The 20533-nt window shown below is 44.5% G+C and overlaps 1 protein-coding gene across 17 annotated transcripts in view; it reads right to left on the reverse strand.

Annotated features, from left to right (window-relative positions):
- Window positions 1-20533, reverse strand: part of EPHA5 (EPH receptor A5) — a 200058-nt gene that overhangs the window by 34274 nt on the left and 145251 nt on the right. For 7 of the 17 annotated variants that reach the window (XM_080589549.1, XM_080589544.1, XM_080589543.1 and 4 more), the window contains 3 exons: window positions 17494-17653; window positions 13171-13276; window positions 3840-3905 (listed from right to left, as the gene is read on the reverse strand). In XM_080589549.1, the coding sequence (XP_080445675.1) occupies window positions 3840-3905; window positions 13171-13276; window positions 17494-17653 (332 nt within the window). The remainder of the gene's footprint in view (window positions 1-3839; window positions 3906-13170; window positions 13277-17493; window positions 17654-20533) is intronic. The other 10 variants (XM_080589545.1, XM_080589553.1, XM_080589540.1 and 7 more) reach the window with 3 other exon arrangements.

Genomic DNA, 20533 nt, shown 5'->3' on the forward strand with positions numbered 1-20533 from the left:
TCACATTAGCATACAAAACCCAGCTCTGGAACCCCAAAGCATCATTATAACAAGCCTCAACAAGATCCACCAAAGCATAATGGCAGCTGATGGAATACAACTGAAGGCAGAATGGGGCGTCACTAACGAAGCTTTCTGCACGACCTGCCCATTACTGTCATTTGTGCCCTTTACACACTTAATTTTTTAAGCTACCCAGAGAACCAGGCCATGCACATGCTGGCTGGGGCTAAATCACACTTCCATTCTGGGCCTTCAGCTCTTTTAGATACCACAAACAAAAGAATTTTTTTCACCTAACTAAATCCCAGAAAAATCTGCTATTTCACATTGAGAGTCCTGATTCAGTATGTGAATCTAACCAGCAGATAAAATTACCTAAATGTTCTGGTTTTGCAATACAGCTTTTTGAAAAATCTCCCAGTTGTTTGGTAAAATAACCCATTTCTGCACGTGCATTTGCTCTTAATGCTTTCTGGAGAAGCTGCAAATATGAAGTCTCCTAATGGAAGATTCATTCTCCCATTTACTGTCATTGTACAAAACAGATTTCCTCTATCATTTCTGTACCGCATATAGCAAAAGTATAAAGATCCTGATGCTCTTTTTGTCTCTCACTGAGCTGGAGACTCTCAGCCAAAGAGTTAATGTAATTCAGCAGCACACCTAAATCTCAACTCTTTACTCCTGTTGTGGATTTGTCCCAGTTTCTGTATCTAGAAAGCAGATGTCTTCCTTGCACAGCTCTGTGTTTTTCAAAAAAAAAAAACTATCAGAGGAAAAACGTGAGACTTTAAATATTCTTAAAGCATCATGTCTTATTTAAAAACTACTTGCAGATTGACAGGCAGCTCATAAAATATTTATGGAGCAGATTATAAAAGTGAACTTGTAAAATGATTCCTATATAGCTTTATAAAATATAAAGTGGACAGGTAGAAAGATGAAGGATCCAGCTGGGAAACCAGTGCCCACTGCCTCGCACAGCAGAAGCCAACTCATGGAGAAAAATCCTTCCAGCAGCAAGAAACGAGGCAGGAAGATGATTGCTCTCCCTGGAGATATCTGCATCTGACCCAGTGCTTCAGAGCGCCCTTGCTGGGTGTCGTGTGGAACCTCAGCTGCCTGGGGCATCCCCCAAAGCCACAAAATGCCAAAGGGAAGGAGTTTCCAAGTCCCTAGCTGGGGCCAACACTCTGCTCACAACCCATGCAGGACACGCTCAGGGGACTGGCTCTAAAAGTGGCTGGACCGTGGACATCCAAGTCCTAGGCAATGATGTAGCAGAGTGTTTATACACGTTTTTACAGCAAAATGTCAAAGCATTTCAGCACGTGGCCAAAACATTACTGAAACATGTGGACAGCATTCAGAAGTCCCCAGCGAGGAAAGGGACCTCACCTTGCTAGGCGCAGCCAGTACCATAAAACAGGTTGTGCCCTGAAGCAGCAATCTCCTGTCCCTTTCCTGCGAAGATCTCTATGTATGTATCTTATCTCTTAAGTATGAGATAAGTGACCTCTGTGCACTTCTCTGAAATGCAAACAAACCCCCACTTGCTTTTCAGGGGTCAGACCTTCACTCAGAAGCACATCTCGTACTATAAATCAGCTTTGAGGAGTACAACTGACCCAACCTCAAGCTGTCATTTTACAGGAGTTTTGCAAGGACCACAGGGTTATTGTTTACAAGGGCTTAGCACTCACTTCAGGCTATTTACTCCAAGATGTTTAAGCAATAAGGCTGCATACGTGTTGCAGGGCAGGACTGCATTCCGCCTGGAGGAACAAACAAACAAGGCTTTGTCCATCTGGCCAAGATCCCGTCTTCTCTGCTTCTGTGTGGAGACGACAACTTGTACAGCAAATAGTTTTACCCGGGATAAATGATGCTGAAGCTGAGAGCCAAAGGCAAAAGCCTTCCTCTAGTGATGTTGGTCCACATCCTGTGTTCACCTTTGCTGCTTGCAATCCTTGAATATATTTAGTTCCACAAACCCAGGGCATACTCAAGGGACTGCTATAAAATGAAGATAGGATCCCAAGGTGACAAGCTAAGACCTTCGGCTCAGGTGAAAGACACTCTGGATGCCTGGCCCAAGGGGAACAAGGGCAGGTTCCCTTCCCAAGGGCTGCAGACTCACCACCTTCACAGCTGTTTTTCCAGCCACCACCGTGCCCCTCCACGGTGTGCAACCCTGCAGCTGACCTCCGATTAACTTGGATGCCTTACAAAGGAAGTTTCAAAAATTCCAGCAGCGGTATTTTTAGCCTTTCGTCTTTCCCTGCCTGTGCACTGAATGACTCCCTGCTTGCCTAAATCACCACCAGAACAATTAAAAATAATTTAAACAAGATACCACTTCCCCTTCTTGCAGGAAGCTCCCTCTGAAGTGATCTCCATAAATCTCTTTAAAGAGCTTGTCATGCCTTCCTATAGCACAGTTGATGGCGTCTGTGCCTTGAAGTCCCTTTTCCCTTTTCCCCTCCCAGAACAGCAGCTTGTCGTCACGTTATTCTCTCCATAGCCAAGGAGGAAACTTGTGGAGGACGTTTTCCAGGTCAGCCAACTTCTCCTTGCACACCTCTCTCTTTGTAACTGTTCAGTTCATTCCTGTTCTGTGTGCCCTCAGCTCCCCTGAGCTGGCACCTCTGGTAATGTTTCCATTGCTGCCACCCTCTTCTTGTGGTCCTACCTCAGGAAATCTGAAGCCCGAATCCCACAGAGGGGCTGCTTGTGTGCCGAATCAATGCCAAACGAGTGTCTTGCAGAAACACATACCAGAACAGCATTTTGCACCCAAACGTTTGAAGCTGAGCAACCCAGCTTGCTAATGCTGCTCTTAAGCACTCAGAATTCATGAAAACCAATTTAAAACAAAAACAAAATACTGCAGTAGAGGACAGATAAATGGTCCATCTTGGTGACAGCCGTGCTCCGCAGCTAGAGACCAGCATCCCCCCCAAAAAGGCAGCAGAAGAGCTCCACGAATCTCACCCAGCAACACTGCAAACCCTTCAGAGTTTAAAACGTGAGTGGGACATCTCGGCGCTCCTACGGTCTCAAGCAGGTATTTGATGTGGGAGATTTCACAAGGCTGCCAGCAAGCTTGGAAAGATCTTTGCCTACACGGGTTACAGCTGACTCAGAGACCTAAAACAGATTCCCTTCCAGGGAAGCAACTCAACCTGCATCCAGTCATACCAACATAAGTTAGAATCATCCTTCCTTCGATTAATTGGCAAGGAGAGGAGAGTACAAAAGAGCAGAAAATGGTGAGGCAGCCTGGCAGGAGACACTGGCAGGACGTGGCAGCATGCAGCACAGACACCCAGCTCCCGATGCCCGCAAAGATACGCCCAGCGCTGCTGGAGCATATCCTTGCAAACAGCACCATGTCATTGGCAGCAATGACATTCGGTTCGTTCCACTGACATGCACATTACATGCCATCAAATGCCACAACCTTTACACACCCTCCTGCCCTCCACCCTTTTTAGGGGGACAAATCCACCCACGCCCCCCTTTTGGTGACAGGAAGCAGAACTTGATGAAGCGCCCAGCACACATGGCGTTCAGCTTTGCTATGCCACGTAACATCTCCAGCGTGTTGTCTGGAACAACCGAGGCATAACGTATCGGGTTTTTCCTCTGGGAACCCTGCTCTTACTGGAAGAACACTGCTTGGGGTCAGGCTATTTGCAGTTGTTGAGATAGCCAAGCCGGTCGCAGAGGTCAGGTTTGCAGGGCAGTACAAGAAAGGGAGGGAGATGCAGACTGTGCACGGAAAACACGGACGGAGGACACGAAAAGGAGCCAGCGCAGGTGGGAACACTGACCATGTTAGGCTCGGATAGGCAACAGCACGCAGAGAAGAAGCCCACCCACAGCCATGATCGCAGCAACTGAAAAGCAAACAAAAAGGCCCAGGATAAGGAATAATCCCACTGCCCTGGCAATGCGCAAATACATTTGCAACAGTTTTATATGCACTTCTTCCCTTTTGTTTTAATTACTAGGTGGTTCTCAACACCCTGGGCTGCAAGAATTTCATGGCATGGGCTACTACTGTTGGGAACAATGTCTTGGAGAGATTAGAGACATCCTGGCCCTGCAGAGCAATTAACTGTGTGCTTTCCGTAACTAAGTGCCACCGTTAGGGTTAACGGGGCCACCCATGTGCTTAAACTTAAGCACCTGCCCCGGAGCAGGCAAAGTGACTTTTTCCACAAGCCATGTGTGCAGTACTGTCACCGCCACCTTTAAAAAAAAAAGCTGGATGACACAGCCCTGCTTCTGCAGGCCTTTTCACATGTACTCACTCAGTCCTCCCATCAGTGAAGCTTTGCACGTGCACTACACATCTGCAGGAGCAGAGCCTTACGAGCTGCGTGAGAGCAGACGGTCTAATTCAACCCAAAATGTGGTGAGCTGAAAGGCACCGTGTGCACCCCCAGCTTGCTTCGGAGGCTGCTGAGCTTTTACTCTATCCGATCAGAGTACGTCTTCACCTGCCATCAACCTGTCACCTGAGGCTGGCTGTACCTCGGTAATTGCCCTTTAGCCTCGTCAGAGAACTTGCGTGGGTATTTTTCTGTTAGCAAAGCAACTAAGTAATCTATCCATAAAAAGAACATAGGGCAGAAGAAACGGGAAGATCTTCAATATGTCCTACATGCCCAGGTCCCAACAATGTAGACAGATACTCCAGTTAAAGTCAGCTGAAGATCTCTCATTATTTCTCCTAAAATCACTGTGTGATCTTCTTGGAAGACACAATAATAAAAATTGTGCCATTCAGATTGTTTAAAGTATACCCTACAACGCCTAAACGCATTAAAATAGCACATTTAGACAAAATTAACATTCTGCAACTGCACCAGCTTAAATTATGATGCAAAATAACTTCAGGCATGCAATGATTTACAGAATTATATACTGGATTATGTGCTTACTTAAATTAGAACTGGTGAAGAATGTCTCTCTAAGCTCCTTTCACAGCAGCAAAACAACTTGCAAGCATTTTATAAGCAGTGATGCCAATTTTTATTATTTTTTTTTAACTATAATTGACAATATTTGGTATTTTCATAATGCCCCAGCTTGTGGAGTCATATTAATATGGGGGAAGCTCAGCTCTCACTAAATCTCCCCATTGATCCAATTTAACCCTGAAGATTCAAGACCCAAAAGCACCCAAACTGAACCTAAGCATAATTTATTTTGAGTCAGTTCTGCTGTTTTTTGGGTTCATCCTGACAAGATTTGAGTGCAGGGAACTGGCAGGTCTCTGGAAGATCACTGGGACTGTGATAACTATAACTACACCCTAATTAGCTTACATTTTAGCAAGGAGCCCCTTTCCCCCTCAGGTATTTTCAAACAGTTGCTGTCACCAGACCTGCCCACACCGCTCAGCATGAAAGCCAAGGTTTTTGAAACAACTGTTCAATTAACCCGAAGACATCCTTACAGCAAAAAGAGATGACTAGTTTCCGAAACAAAGAAAACTATTCGAGCACCTCACCAGAAATGGAGCTGCTCTGAAACAAAACCTGTTCCCAGCACTGAGCGCAGAGCACTGGAAATCCCACTCTACATGGATGGAAAAATGCTCAAGTGCAAGGGAAATAGGGCTTGATAGGGCCTTACTCCTGCATGCCAGCCACCTAACGCTGTGCTATACCACTTAGGGTCAAAATAGTCAAAAGGCGTAACGTGAGGGAAAATCAAAAGCTGTTAGAAACAAACTAAACTGGTTCAACTAGCAAAAACATGAGGTGAGCCTGTGAGGGCTTGTATCTTAGCTCCTAGAGATGCTCAGGAGTCTCCGCATCTGCTGAAGGGGAACAGATGACAGTTCCACGTAAGGGTGGAGATTACGGGGAGAATGCTTCCAGTTAAATCCCCCTGGCTGTGAAAGAACGAGACTCTGAGGCGGCAGCATCTCCAAAAGCCAGGACGGCTTTGGAAGGAGGTGTGACTTCTGCTCTGAGCCCTGCTTCCAGGGGAAGGGCTGCAGATGGTCGGAGACGAGGCAGGGAGGCCTGGAGCTGCAGCAGGGCGTCCCACACCTCTGTGGTGAGAGCTGGGCCTGCCAGTGCTGCCGAGCTTTTTGGCTCGACCACGGCACCGTTTGCAGTTATCTTGGACAAGCAAAGCTAGCAGACCTCCAGTCCTCACGAAGGTGACCCCAGCAATGCCTATGGGGCCTGCAAACCCAACTGTCCGGAGAGCCAACTTTAATAAACCTGTGCTAGGAGTACTTAACACCCTTGGCGCTGTTTCAAACCTCGGACTATATGCTTGGTTAATGAAATATATATATATCTGATGGGCCCTGACAACTGCGCCTTCAGTCAACGTAATTAATTTACCAGGGGGCTGCGGATGACCCAGACAGCATTTGGAATTAAACTAAATTTCTAGCAGCTAGATGCATCTCGGCGAGACTGTGCTGTGTATAGCTTTGGCTTTTAAGAGTTGTAAGTCGAAGACTTGGAGTCATGATAAATGAAAGCCTCATCCGTTGCTTTTAATAAGCTGCTCTAATGGGCTGTTCTTTAGAGGCTTGTGATTAGAGCCTGCAATACTTGAGGGTTTCTGGGAAGATTTTTCTAATCCTTTGCACAGCCTGGAGTGATGACAAGGATTGTTCCCTGCATCTCCAGGTCAGAAAGCCAGTGCTGCACCAAGCACCTCCAGACTCAGCGTGCTTACTTCAAACATCAGAGGGGCAGAAGTACATACCGTCAGCTCCTAGGAATATATTTCTACTTTAAGAAACTGCTAGGAATATATGTCTTCTGTAACTGAGAAGGCAGAAGCCCAAGGAGACGATACATATCCAATCACTATAGTGAAGGAGAGCAAATGCTTCCCAGGAAAGAAACTGCACCTAGAAGCATCCCTTGCATTGCACTCCACTATGTCTAAGCCAGGAGGAAGTACAGACAGCCTCTCATCTGGAAAACAGGTTATGTGCCCCAACATGGTATGCCTCCAAGGAGAGGCCATGTTTCCTATTTCTAGCATCTGAAGCAGGGTGAAATGTTCACATATTCAGAAGCGCAGGGGGACAAGAGCCTGGTTTTCTTTTCTTCATCCTCTACCCACTCCACAGCCAAGAGAAGACACCGTAAAACCCCACTTTAAAACACTAGTGCTCAGCAGCAGCCTGGAGCTGCTACCACTTAAGCCAAACTCCCACTTTCAGCTTGAAAGGCACCCCAGTTCTCTTGTCCAAGTGGACAAAAAACTTGCACAATGCCATCAAATGCATCATCTGCATGAGGATGAGGAGCTTTTGTCACTAACTGCTGTACTCTTCCCCCCATTTCACCTGCTCAGACAAAGCTTATGCCAGCCAGTTATCTGTTCATAGCGCTCCCAATTGTCTCATTCCCTTGGCTGCTGCTGGAATAATTCAGAAATTCTTGGAGCTTAATTACAGACTTGGTCAAATCTCACCTCCTGTCCAAGCCAAAGTCATCGGAAAGCAGATTAGCCTGGGTCCCTAAACCCTCCTCTAAACTGCAGCAACTCAAACTGGCTTGCTCTGTGTTTGTATCAAAGTACTAACCCCAGAAGTGTTCAGAATAAAAAAGAAGAAAAGGTGCTGGAGCAGGTGAAGTGGCTGAGCCGACCTAGGTAGCCTGGAGGCAGGATAAAAGATGTAGGGACTCTGGGCAGATCTCCACACCAGCTTTGGCATCACCCTGTGGAGAAGGGGAAGGGACCAGAGTGCTTCTTTTTCAGAGATGGATGCTGTATAACAATGCTGCTGACACTCCTCTCTCCTGGAAAACATGCAGCTAAAGAGCAAAGGGCCTGTTAACACGATGGGGATAGGAAAAATGTTGACCTGAACACAGGCAGCACCAGACCCTGCCTGTTCTTGGTGGATGGGAAGCTTGACTTGGCAGAGCACTAGCTTCTCCAGCCAAATCCTTCCTGTTGTCAGGTGAATCACAGGGGATATTTGGCAGCAGGCAGTATCAATAAAATGGCTATAGATCATGGGAGACAATGTCCTGTAGGAAGAAGGAAGAACAGGCAGGAATATAGAGATAACAATCCTTTAAAAAGCCACAACTAACAAAAATTGTGACTCATGCTGGAAAAATTCTCTCTATGAAAAATGTTACCTATGAACCGTCTCCCATTTCCTACGGAAATACTGAAAAACTGAACTATTTTAAGCCCTGCCACATCTTGGAAAAAGATGGGAGGGACTGTGGAAAAATTCCTCCAATTTAGACCTTCCACACCACAGACAGCACACCTTCCACACCACACCACACCCCCAATCCTCTCAACCTCTCTGAAAGTCATTTTTTAACGAGATGCACATATTTGTGGCCAGAAACCAGCCCTCTGCCACCGCAGGGGCTGACATTTAAAAGTCTAAATCAGCTAAGGTCAAGGATGGATACTCTGGTGCAGAAGCTTCTAATTGCCAATGCCCCAGTGGGAAGATTCGTCTTTGCTTTGTCTTTTGAAAGGCTGCTTTCTTGCCAGGAGAGACTTTCTATGGATGCACAGAACAGGGTGAGGGGCAGTTTCCACTACTTCAAGTATTTTTTCCTGAAGTTCTATAAAAAGCTCCGTCCGGTTCCTTGGAAGACCACTTTAGACTGAAAAGTCACCCATAATGGGTAGCTGGCTATAAATGCAGATACGCAGCATACTTAGTTATTTTGAGCAGCTTTTGCAAACATGCCTAGCATTGACCTAAAAGCGTTCCCATTTTACTCTCTAAAAGCCCATTACTTTGGTTAATGCTACAAAACTCTAATGCCTGGGGGACCGCAGGGAACGGCAGTCTCTTAACATTCACCTTTAGACCCCTTCGGTTTTGGAAACAAGGCTTGAAGCATAACACAGTGAAAACTGCTCTGGAGCTGTGGATCTCCTTCACAGACTGATGGAAACCTGCTTTGGCTGGGCTGCACCCAGCCTCCTGCTGAAGTCTGGAGAAATCAGGGGCTGGTACTACAACAACGGATGTGCCACCTTCTTCCCCTTGTAAGAGGTAGCGCACAGATCTTTGCTGGTGGTGCTGTCTGACACTTTGAAACAGAAGTCTAATTACTTTAGATTAATATATACTTCAATTAGGAACAACAACGCAAGTGGCAACTAATTCAAGCATTGCGAGGAAAGCAAAATTTAGCTTTGCTGTATCTGTAAAATGCATTGTGCTTTTGAGAACACATAATCCTAAGAAAAGAAAGATGATAACTCCACGTTCCTTAATTCAATGCTTGCATCTGGTTTAATAATAGATTTGCAATCCACTTTTCTTTTTCACTCAGACAAGTATAGTCTGATTTAGTGAATCTCTTTGATTTGTAATCCTGATTGTTATATAATTAATATGCCCTTGATGCAGAGAGCAGGAGGCTTTAACAGTTACCAGCTATTTTGCTTAGCAGCATTTATGATCTTGGTCAGAGGACGCATTATTTACAGGAAGAGTTTTCTTGAGCATCTGCAAGTAAATCAGCTCTGAAATGCAGCTTAATTGTTTAGGGCAAAGCGCATTCAGTTTCGAATTCCCAGGAACCTCCAGCTTCAGAAACAAAGCGCGTTTCCACAGATGGACGCTGGCTGGTGGAAATGCCACTGTGACTAACGTTCAGCTGACCTTTGGTTTGGGGCCAGCTGCCAACAGGAAATGCCAAGCTGTTATTTACATTCGTTCAAAAGAGGCGAGAGACTGCAGAGATACTTGAAGGCAGAAAAGGAAGAGGTGTGGAAACTTCTGCCTCCAGGGACTCAGCAGAAAATAAAAAGCCCGCAGAGCCAGCGGACTCCTGAGTCCTACACTAAGAAATTACTTTCTGAGCTGCCAGCATCGGGAGGACCCCCTCCTCACTGCAGGGCTGCTCAAGCTCCTGCTCTGTTTTTCCAGTTTCCCTAGTGCTCTCAGTGCCCTGCCTCCTGACATGCTTGCTTTTGCCCAGCACGCGGGAGAACAGGCACAAAGAGATGCCATACAGCACCTTAGGGAGCGATATCCTAATTCTGAGGTGCCCAGGGACTCCCAGGGTGCCTGGGAGCAGCATGAAGCCAGAGCTGAGGTGCCCATTTACAGGAACTGTCCAGGCTGTGCCCTCACTGCTGCAGCCTGAGAGGGTTTCTTGTGTAGCTTTGCTGCTGGACAGTACCTGTGCTCCTACATTATTCAGAGAGAAGAGCTTGGACTTGGCACAGCTTACTCGGCATGGAAAGCCGTGGTGATTCCAGCTGGAGCAAATCCTGGAGTTCAAAATGTCTGTTTTTCTAAAATAATTACAGGAAAGAAACAGAAAAGGAAATTTAACTCCCTAGTACCACGTGTTGGAACACACAACCTTTCCGAAGATACAGAAAAGTCTTCCAGAAACAGAAACAGGTTAACAGCCTCAGAAAGGGATTATCCTCCGACTTGGAACGCATTTATCATCCCTGCAATGTCACAGCATGAGAGTCGCTCCATGAATTGTCTTGAAATCACATCCAAGGCAAAGCAGCATGACTGACACGTTTCACTGGCATTTCTGCTTCTTCCAATCAGGAGCAGTTTTTTTGTTTTGCTTTGTTTAATTTCAGATTGGCTGTCAGCTTTCCGAGGTGTATTTTTCTGTTCTGAAGAGTCACTCAACACAGGAGATGGGCTTTAAAATTCACAGGAACTCCAAGTGGCCAAGAAGCCCTGCAGTTTCGAAGCTAATTCTCTAACAACAGACCAAACCTTGGCACTGGAGGCTCCTCCACAGCCTCCGGCTGAGGGACTGGGTTCCTCCCAGTCTAGGAGAAGGGTTGAGAAGGTGAAAATGGACTACGAGCTCAGCTCCTCCTTTGTTCCCTGGAGACTGTACAACCCATGAGGCCCATGTCAAAGTAGGAAGGAAAGGCAGCTGCTCCAAAGGAAGGTTTATCTTCCTTAACCACTCCTTCATCAGGCTTGTCCTCAGGAAGACCTACCATAAGCCTGCTTTGGCCAGTTCTCCATCCAGATAGCAGAGGGAGCGAACGTGAACCAGCAAAGTCCTCCAGTCCCTACGCCTGCCCCTTCTACAGCCAGCATGGCACCATGGGGAAGCTCCCAGGAGTCTGCAGCTCCATGCAGGTCCATGGAGGAAGGTAAGAGTACAAGGTAGGAGGATTAAAGCAGCAGAAGAGGAGGGGATAAAACTCCAGCCAAAGCAGACCAGGGTTTTTATAAACATATCAAGGGATAAAAAGCCAAGAGGAAGCACATCCTGGAAAGCCTATTTGGGCAAGGGACAGAAGGCCACAACTAACTAGCACTGCTGACAAATGGCTCAGGCTCTGCAAGTGCTTGCTTGGACCTGGCCCGGGTAGGAGCAAAAAGGCCACTTGCAAGGGCATGTCCTCACCAAAGGGACCCTGAGCACTTCTGAAACCTGTGCCAAGAGCCAAAGCTACTGGCTGCCACATGACAGCAATTTCTTACAGCTACAGAGGGATGTGTGTCCCTCCACCTGCAATTCACATCCACAGACTCCTCCTTGCAGAGGTGCCAGGCTACACCTACAGCTTTCCTACAGTCACATGTGCTCCCTCCTGTTTGCATTGATACAAGCATGCGTTGAGACTGATGGAGGCCAAGGTCCACATCCCTCCCTCTGTTCAGCTGGAGCAGGGATTTGACCCAAACCCTCCAGGCTTTAAGGAGAGACTTGAATTCCAACCTACGGTGTTTGGAGCCAAGTTTTTTTGCCTACAGCTTTCCTAGAGCCATGGGTGTGAATGGTGTGTCGCCATTCATCCCCCGCCCAATGCCACTGCATGCTTCTTGCGCAGATGAGAGCATTAACTTTCCTATTTTTAAGCCCAACAAGACTCCCAAAGCAGATAACAGGAGCTTGCATGGCTGAGTTGGAAGCGTGCGTGTCAGTCTCTGACCTTGAGTGGAGTCTGGCAGCCACTTACCTGTTAAGACAGGAAATAACTGTCCTTCTACGGATGCTTTATGCCTGGGAACAGAGCTGCTCAGCCTGGCTGGATTTCACCCCGGTGCATTCACAGACAAACACTTCTAACTCCTCTGTGAAATAACACCCTCAGCCGATACGTTCGGTATGAGTGCAGCTCCTCTGCAAATATCTTGTAACTATAATTAACACTTAGGACATCTTGTAATTTATAGTCACCTTGCTAGACCCAAGCTCAAGACAGATCTGTGCCATGCAAGCAAGGCTGAGAATATAAGTACTTACAAGTATAAATGTTTATTTTGCACTGAAAACAAATTATCAATAGATGCCGTGCTAGCACGGCACCTCACGTTACTTTGCATGAAGGACACTGAACTATTTGACTGCTGACATTAAAATAAATGTACTGTGCTTTGACAGGTACTTCACTGACTTTGAAGAATACACGTGTAATGTATGAAAAACTGCTGCATGTGTTGGCTGCTACACAAATTTAGAGACGCCGTACAAACTGATCCTGACATAAGCCAGATTTTCCCCCAATACCACAATTCCTTGTTCACCAACAAGTTCCATCAACTTCCATTAGAGTTGTCAAAGATTGTATAGCCCAGGCTTTTATCACTTGCCTATGTTTAAGCACATGAGAAGTCAATGGGATTGCTTGATGGTTTGAAGCTGAGTGCTTCCCTCTATGGGGGGGATCTCTCTGCATAATTTACTAGCATGTGGGGAAAACATTAGCATCCTACACGTGAAAAATGAAATCCAGACCTCACCAAACTTAGGGCGTTTGGCCATTCGGCTGGGATTCTTCTCTTTTTCTTTACAAGTGTTTTCCTGAAGTCAAGTCTTCTCTGTGAGAAAAGCTCATCACAAAGTCAGAATGCAAATATGTAGGTTTCAGGATATTTTACCTACAACGTGTTCTGCTTATTTTTAAAAGAATGTGAAAAGACTCCTGTGAGAATCAAGTCTAACAATCAGGACTGGTCTACACAGAGATGAAAATCACTGGGAAGTGAACTACATCTGTGAGCACACATTTGCAATTCCTGCCTGTCCAAACAGATCAATCAGCCCACCTTCGTGCTGTTTTATAGCACTACTGCTTGTCAGCTCTGTTCACACACTGCTATTGCCTAAATCGTGCTAATCAGCTGGTCAGATAAAAGTTATTACAAAAGTTGGAGAAATGTAAATACACAGCTTCTTTTCTTACCTTCCACTGAGAAGGAAACCGATAACAACAGCCAGCAGAATAACTCCCACTGTTACAGACACAACAATTATAGGAATCTGGCTCTGGTCGCTGGATGCAGCTACTGCTGAGATGAGAAACAGAAAATGGAGATTAAGGTTAAAATTACAGTCAGCACTCGCATGGGTCTTTCTTGTAAGGCTGCCAATGAAGTTTTAGTCTTACCAGTTCATTTCTTCTTTTATGGTTTGTGCTTTCCCCCTTTGCTGTCTGTTTCTACTTTGGAATGGAAATGGGTGGAAAGAAACCAAAGCACATGCAAAACCAAGCCAAAAACCAAACAAAATCCCATCTCATCACTGAATCAGAAACTCAGTGTTAGAGAACTCAGCTTTTGAGTTTGCAGGCTGGAGTTTCTCCTTCCCAGGTCAGCTACATTAGAAATCACACGGATAAAAGATGAAAACCAAATAGAGAAAATATTTCTGGAATGTTGTTGCTGCTGTTACTAAATAGGAGATGTGAATAAGATCGGAGACAATTAGCACTATCTGTACTTCAAGAAGCTATGAACAACTTAAACCCAACTCGTTGTAGCATCCGTATCACGTGGCCAGAAAGTGCCTGCTGTAAAACAGGAATCTGCTAAGATACATCCACTGTTTGGTCTTTTTATCTGCTAAGGAAAGCATAACTGTGCTTACTCATGCCTTGTAAAGATCCCTTCTGACAAAATACTGAGATGAATCCTGTGATAAAGACGCAGGCAGAAAGGCCAGGAAATCTGTTCGAGAACCGGGTTTTGCCATATATTTAGTAAGAGCAGTTGAGTAGATTCCTGCAACCTGAAAAACTGAGATGCTAACAGCACTTGTACCATGCTTATTTGCTTTGCACTTCAAGGGAAGGGAGCCCACCTCTCGCTGGGGCTCTGCACATGCGGTTCCCCAAGCAGAACCCAAACCCTCCTACCTCCACTGCCAGCCATTTAGCTGCACGCCACCACCCTGGAGTACAGATCCAGCTTCCTCTCCCAGAAACCTGCTCCCGGGCATATGTGCTGCTGTTGTAGGGGAGAAACCTCATTATAGGTCCTGCTGGGGCTCGGGAGCACCTGCCCTGGCATTGGCCCCACGTGCAACTTCAGCCACTCGAGGAAGCGGCGAGGCAGGAATGGATTGTGTGCTGAAGATGGCCTTTAGCTCAACAGTTGAAGTAAAGGGGGTCCTTAGCATCGGATTAACTTTACAGAGGCTATAAAATAACTGAATATAGCCCCGTATGAATTGTTAAAAGAAAAGAAAGAAGGAAAGGTGAGACATTAAACTTACATCTACAATAGGTTTCAAGTAGCTCTTCATACAGGAGCTCTCTGGTGCTCGACTGCAAGCAGCATGGGCTCAAGAACAGTAAATGATTTCAGAATGACTGGCCCAATACATTAAATATTTAATGTTAACTGCTCCAAACCCGTGCCATCATCCAGAGATTTTATTAGCCTCACGAATTTATAGAAGCTCCTTAAGATGATGTTTTATTACTTTCTTGACAAAGTAATTAAAAAGAAAAACATTTAAAGGAGAACATTAAGCTATTACTCTGGTGGTTTTATGCACAGCTCAAGGGATGGGGAAATACGATGGATCCTGCCGTGATCTATGGCAGCACAAGAGCACGAATTTGTAAACCCATCTGGGATCTTGCTGCCGTGCGAAGAGGGGAACTTGCATTACTGTCCCTCGCCTTGGTGACATGTTCCAGCTCCGTCCCAGGTGATCAACTGGATTAGCTCACTAATCCAGGAGAAAAAGTTTTTGGCAGGGTCAGAGATGAGCTCTGTGGCTCTTAAAAAGGAGGGCAGCAGCAAGCGGATAACATCCAACAACAGCTCCCACCCAACTAAAAACATCTTTTGAAAAATGCTGATCTGGCTGCATCATAGTGCTTTGCTGAACAGCACAGTACGTAAAACTAACCCAAAGTTTCAAAAAAGAGAAAAATCCAGAACAAGTCCCAGCTTTTTTCACCCCTCCACTTCTCAGGTACAATGCTTAGATCATGCAGCCTTCAGCAATTGTGATATTTCCTCCAAGCGTATCAAAAAGAAATTTACAGGAACTGAAAACAAAACATGATGCTTGGTCCAAACAATTTTGGAGGGTGAGTGCTTGATTCTCACACCAGTCACTGAAAGGTTTCTGTTTGTGCCTGAATCAAAATTATTTGCTTTGGCTCTCTGAGAGTTTCAGATCTGAACTCTGACACAGCACTGGGATTTCAATCTGTGCTTGCTTTCAGTGTGCCTGGTTCTCTGGGACGCGGGAACACAGGAACGCAGCTGGGAGGCTGGTCACTCTGTCACTCTCCTGGCACTAAGATTTACTTTGCGTATGGCCTTGGGGGACAAAAATCCCACTTTTTTTAAAGGTCTAAAATGTCAAATGGAACAGCATTTGCGGAAGATACTGAGGCTTACGCTGCATTTCAGTTCTGCCAAGCATTTAAACATCTGGTTAAATGCTCCTTCAGCCACAGTGTTATTCCAACACACTTAGTCCAAAAGAGGAACAGTTCCCAACTCCTGAACTGAGGACCAGGTAGCACTCCTATGCCTACACATCAGTTCTTTACCATCAGAGAAGCACCTACTTCTCTGTCTCAAAAGGGCTGAAAAGACTGGTAGGCAGGTGCAACTAAACGACGTTAGTGCTGTGAAGTGTTTTAAGATATTACCAAGTGATGCCCTCAGAAAAACCCCGATTAGCACAGATACTTACACAAGAGGCTTTGAGGAAGTGTCATTATTTTTGGACTAGGGCTGTAGGTGATGATGGCACTGGATCAAATGTGCATGTATTTAATATATTTTGTTAATATTCTGGAACACTGTTACTCAAATTACTCTAAACTAGAAACTTTCCAATGGCAAGCATAACTTCCCTAGCATAATATAGAGTAATTTTCAGTATAATGTGATTTTGTTGCTACTTATAGGACACGATTAATGTTTAACACAATAAGAAATAGATTAAATAGACCATTCTTATTGCATTAATGCTTGCATCATGATGCAATTTGCACTATATTAGTTTAATCACTGGCTCCACAGTTGCATCTGTACTTATACAGCGATTCCTTTAAAAACCTATTACGGCTTCAAAGGTAGCATTCATTGAAATCACAACTAGCAATCCTTTTCTCAAAGAGCTGACGATGGATTTTAAATGGACTGGAGTAACAGTAATCAAAGTATTGATGAATTTGTATTTCTAAGGAAAATGTGGAACCAATTGGCTCTTTTCCACAGGACTAAACGGAGCATTTCCACCATAAAGTTTCTCTTCTACCCCAACAGTATAAAAGATTAATAAATTACAGTTGTACAAACTGAAATAGATATCTCAAGTACACTATTTTTGAAGGACATCTTTAGACCTCAGCAAAAAAATCTGGTAATCAGGACAAAAGGAATTTCCCCACAGCTGTGCCTGAACCCATGAGAAAGCTCAGCTGGGCCTCTGCTTTTCTCTGGAGTTCACCCAGCCTCAGAATCTGCTCCAGAATGCAGACCTGGATGATCGCATTCATTAAAAGAACAAAAAAACCCCTCAAGCTCCACACATTTGTAACAGGCCAAGCGAAGTCCTATGCCTGCAGTGCACATTTTTGCCATTTCTGATCACTAGTCAAATTCCGTTCCTCAAGGCTGTGGCATTGGCAACCAACAGAAGCTGTCTTTCAACTTGACAGTAAGCAAAAGATGCAAATGTTGGTTAAGTTCTTCCCCTCACAAAGGGGCACCATTCCAGGAGAAAGAGGCTTTTCCCCCAACAGATACTTAAGAGAGCTCATCATCGACTGCAGACAGCCTGTAGAGGTGTGAAGGAGGTCTCATCCTCTCCCTCCTCCTGCCCTCTGACCCTTCTCCTCCCGATGCCCTCCCTTGCCTACGTGGAGCACAGTTTGCTGGCATTGCACAGGTGTAAGAAAGGGGGCATCCTCATCTTCCCTCACCCAGTGGCATGACAGCAGCAACTGTTCAACCCTAACGGTTCTCACAAATACAGGATTTTTCTAAGCAGTGAATGCTGTGAATTTCTGGAGCCTCAGCTCCTGGTGCTTCACCTCCTGCCCCACCACGTGAGACGAGGAAGCAAGCACAGATGTGTTAACCTGTCCAGCATACAGACATGACGTGCCTGATGTTCCTTAAGTCAAGGGAGGAGGCCAGAAGGAGGGAGAGAGCATGAGAGTGACAGAGCTCTCTGCAAAGGTATCGATCCACTGCCTCCTTGCTGGTAACCATTGCAGAGATGTGGACTGACAGTAATTAAAAGGACTTACACACGGGGCTGGTTTCAAACTCAAATCTTCGGCTGAAGCCACCGTAGCCAGCAGCTGTCCGGGCTCGGATCTGGAAGACGTACGCTGAGCCTGGTTTCAAGCCATCTGCTGTAATCATCGTCTCTTTGGACTTGATGATGGTGTAGCTCGTCTCCTGGTCCTTTTCCCAAACCCCCCAGAAAACACAGAAAAAAAAGGTTCAAACACACCAACACACAAATAGTGCCTCTCATGGAAGAGACTCTTAATGCCCACACCAAAGTTACCAAGAATGAATGAAATATGCACTTTTGAAGATCTCTTCCCCCCAAAAAAACACTCTGAAGGTCCTTTCTACAGTACGAAATGATAGAATTGATTTTCACTTGCCCTGCAGCTTTTATAACCAGTGATTCTGTAAGGCATGGAAGAGATCGGAGGTATTTTCCACTGTAAATGACAACACACGGGGATGAAAATGGCACCTGAAGCAGGAACAGCGTTCCATTGCTCTGGATGTGCACTGCTGTCTTAAAAGGCAGCACAGCTGGCACAGACATAGCTGGGGCAATGGAAACGTTCAAACTACAATTAAAAATCAATCCCAAGGTACAGCAAAATGGAAAATAGTTTCATAGACTCAAAGAGGGATTTTGATTTATACCTAAAATACCTCCATGCAATGCAATTAGTCCTAAAAGAGAACACTATATTATTAATTATACAACTTTATGCTGGCGTTTCTAGAAACACGAATTAGATGTTGGCCAGGAACAGTCAACTAAAACTCTAGGAAGATAACTAATTTTGCAGTGAACTCTGAAGCAATGAACTCGAAGAAAATTTGCTGAAATAAATCTTCATTTAAATCAGTTCTAATGCGAAAGAGTTTCAGTTCTTTGATTAAAATTTCACTCAAATGCTTGGTAATTACTCTTAGAATTATTTACTGTAACACATAATCTTGACAAGAGCTCATAAATTAAGGGCTACAAACTGGGAAACTGTTTTTTATTCACCATATCCTCTCAGATCTAAATTATTATGAGGTAAGCAGGAGTTCTTAACAATTTCTTACTGAGATTTCTGCACAGCTATTAGGATCTGAACTGATTTTTCTTTTTGCTTTCTTATTTAACGGGCAGCTTTCTATAGGCAGTATGCCTGGCTAAGGCCCTGGGAATCTCTAAATGTAGGATTACGGATTTTCTCATTGAAGCTTGTAGCTATGCGAGACTGTATCAGAGGCATTTATTTCTACCTGCCTTTTTTTTCCTGTTAAGGAGTGATTTCTCTTAAAGGAATGTGATCTGACAAACCTCAATTTTCCAAAACATTTAATATCGATCATTCTCATCCCCTGGAAATGAACACTGTGAATTTACTGTTATAAAGGGCCCAAACCTAAGAGAATATAAATGACAGTAACAACAAACAAGAAGGATTAAGGATGACATCCCAAATATAACAGAATGAATAGTTAAAAAGCAGTAAGTGAATATTAGTTCACATCTTTACTTGTATGTCAGCCCAGTTTGGTTTTCAAACAACTGCTGATTTTACAAACACTTTAACACTTGAGCTTTCCTACAGAAACCACCAAGTTTCGCTATCAGCCTGAAACAAAGAAATCAAGACAGCATAAACTCAGACTGGCTGTAGCAACCTCCCCATGAATGACCTGCACTTTAAGAACTATTTAGTGAAGCTACTTGAAAATAATTTTGGACCACAAATACAACATTTGAAAACCTTGTCATTTGTTTGAAAACAAACTAAGCAAAACAAACGAACAGATGGATTTTTTTTGCTTTAATTATTTTCTCATTATTAACATTTCTAGAGGTTAATATCTTCCCAGACCACTCCAAGGGAAGGATTCAGCGTACCACAACAGCTATTCAAAGAAGTTAATAAAAGAATCCATAATTGATTATCTCCAGCAAAAGCATATACTGACTCTTTGTGCTTTGTTAGAATCCCACCATTCTGCAATTATATTTGCAAAATAATATATTTATATATATATTATATATAAATATATATATTAATATATAAAAATATATATATTATATATATAATATATTTGCAAATATAATTGCAAAATAGCAATGTTTTCATTTCAAGAAATGGTATTAACCTTTTTTTTTTTCCCAAAATAACATATTGAACAGAATAGTTCAGTTGGAAGGGACCTACAAAGATCATCGAATCCAACTGCCTGACCACTTCAGGGCTAACCAAAAATTACAGCATGTCATTGAGGGCGTTATCCAAATGTCTCTTGAACCCTGACAGACATCATCCATCTCACTAGGAAGCCTGTTCCACTGTCTGACTACCCTCATGGTGAACAAATTTTTCCTGATTTTTAGTCTGAAGCTCCCCTAGTGCAGCTTTGTGCCATTCCCGTGCATCCCAACAACCACGTCAGACTGCACACAGATCCTGCACTCTTCCTCTAATCCTGGCTCTGGGACCTGGTTCCACTCTTCCTCACCAGCTGGAAAATGAAGATCATCTCTCCCCGAATCTCCCCATGGGACTCACAGCAGGTCCCCAGGAAAGGCTGAGCTAGTCAGCTCTGCCTTGCCCAAAATCTGGGCTGCTGGCAACTCTAGCTGGTTCTCCACTGTAGGTTTCTGGGCAGAAAGCTGAGAGCTCAGCTCTATTTAAGCCACTCATGCCCCATCCCAAGTTCCCTCGACTACAGGAAGAAAAAAGTTGATTTTATCTCAATGCAGAAAGTTTCTAAATCTCTTTTCCCTGTCAGCATGGACTGCTGGACTGGGTTGCTCCCAGGGAGGAAGAAAGAAGAGAAGGAGGAGCAAGGATCCAGAGTGGTTGTATGCTGAGTGACTTCACCTAGGTAACAGGCATACCTAATTGAAGATCTCCAAAATAGAAATTCGGAAAAAAAAAAAAAAAAGAGAATTGTGACTCAATTTCATTATTTCCTTCTCTTTTTTTTTTTCTAGGTAGAAAATGTGTTTGTTTCAAAAGAAAAAAAGAACACCTTACGGTTCCAGTTAAGTCCAGAAATTGCTATTCGGTCGAATCT

The sequence above is a fragment of the Anser brachyrhynchus genome, assembly GCF_964034855.1.
Source record: "Anser brachyrhynchus genome assembly, chromosome: 4".
Taxonomy (NCBI): Eukaryota; Metazoa; Chordata; class Aves; order Anseriformes; family Anatidae; genus Anser; species Anser brachyrhynchus.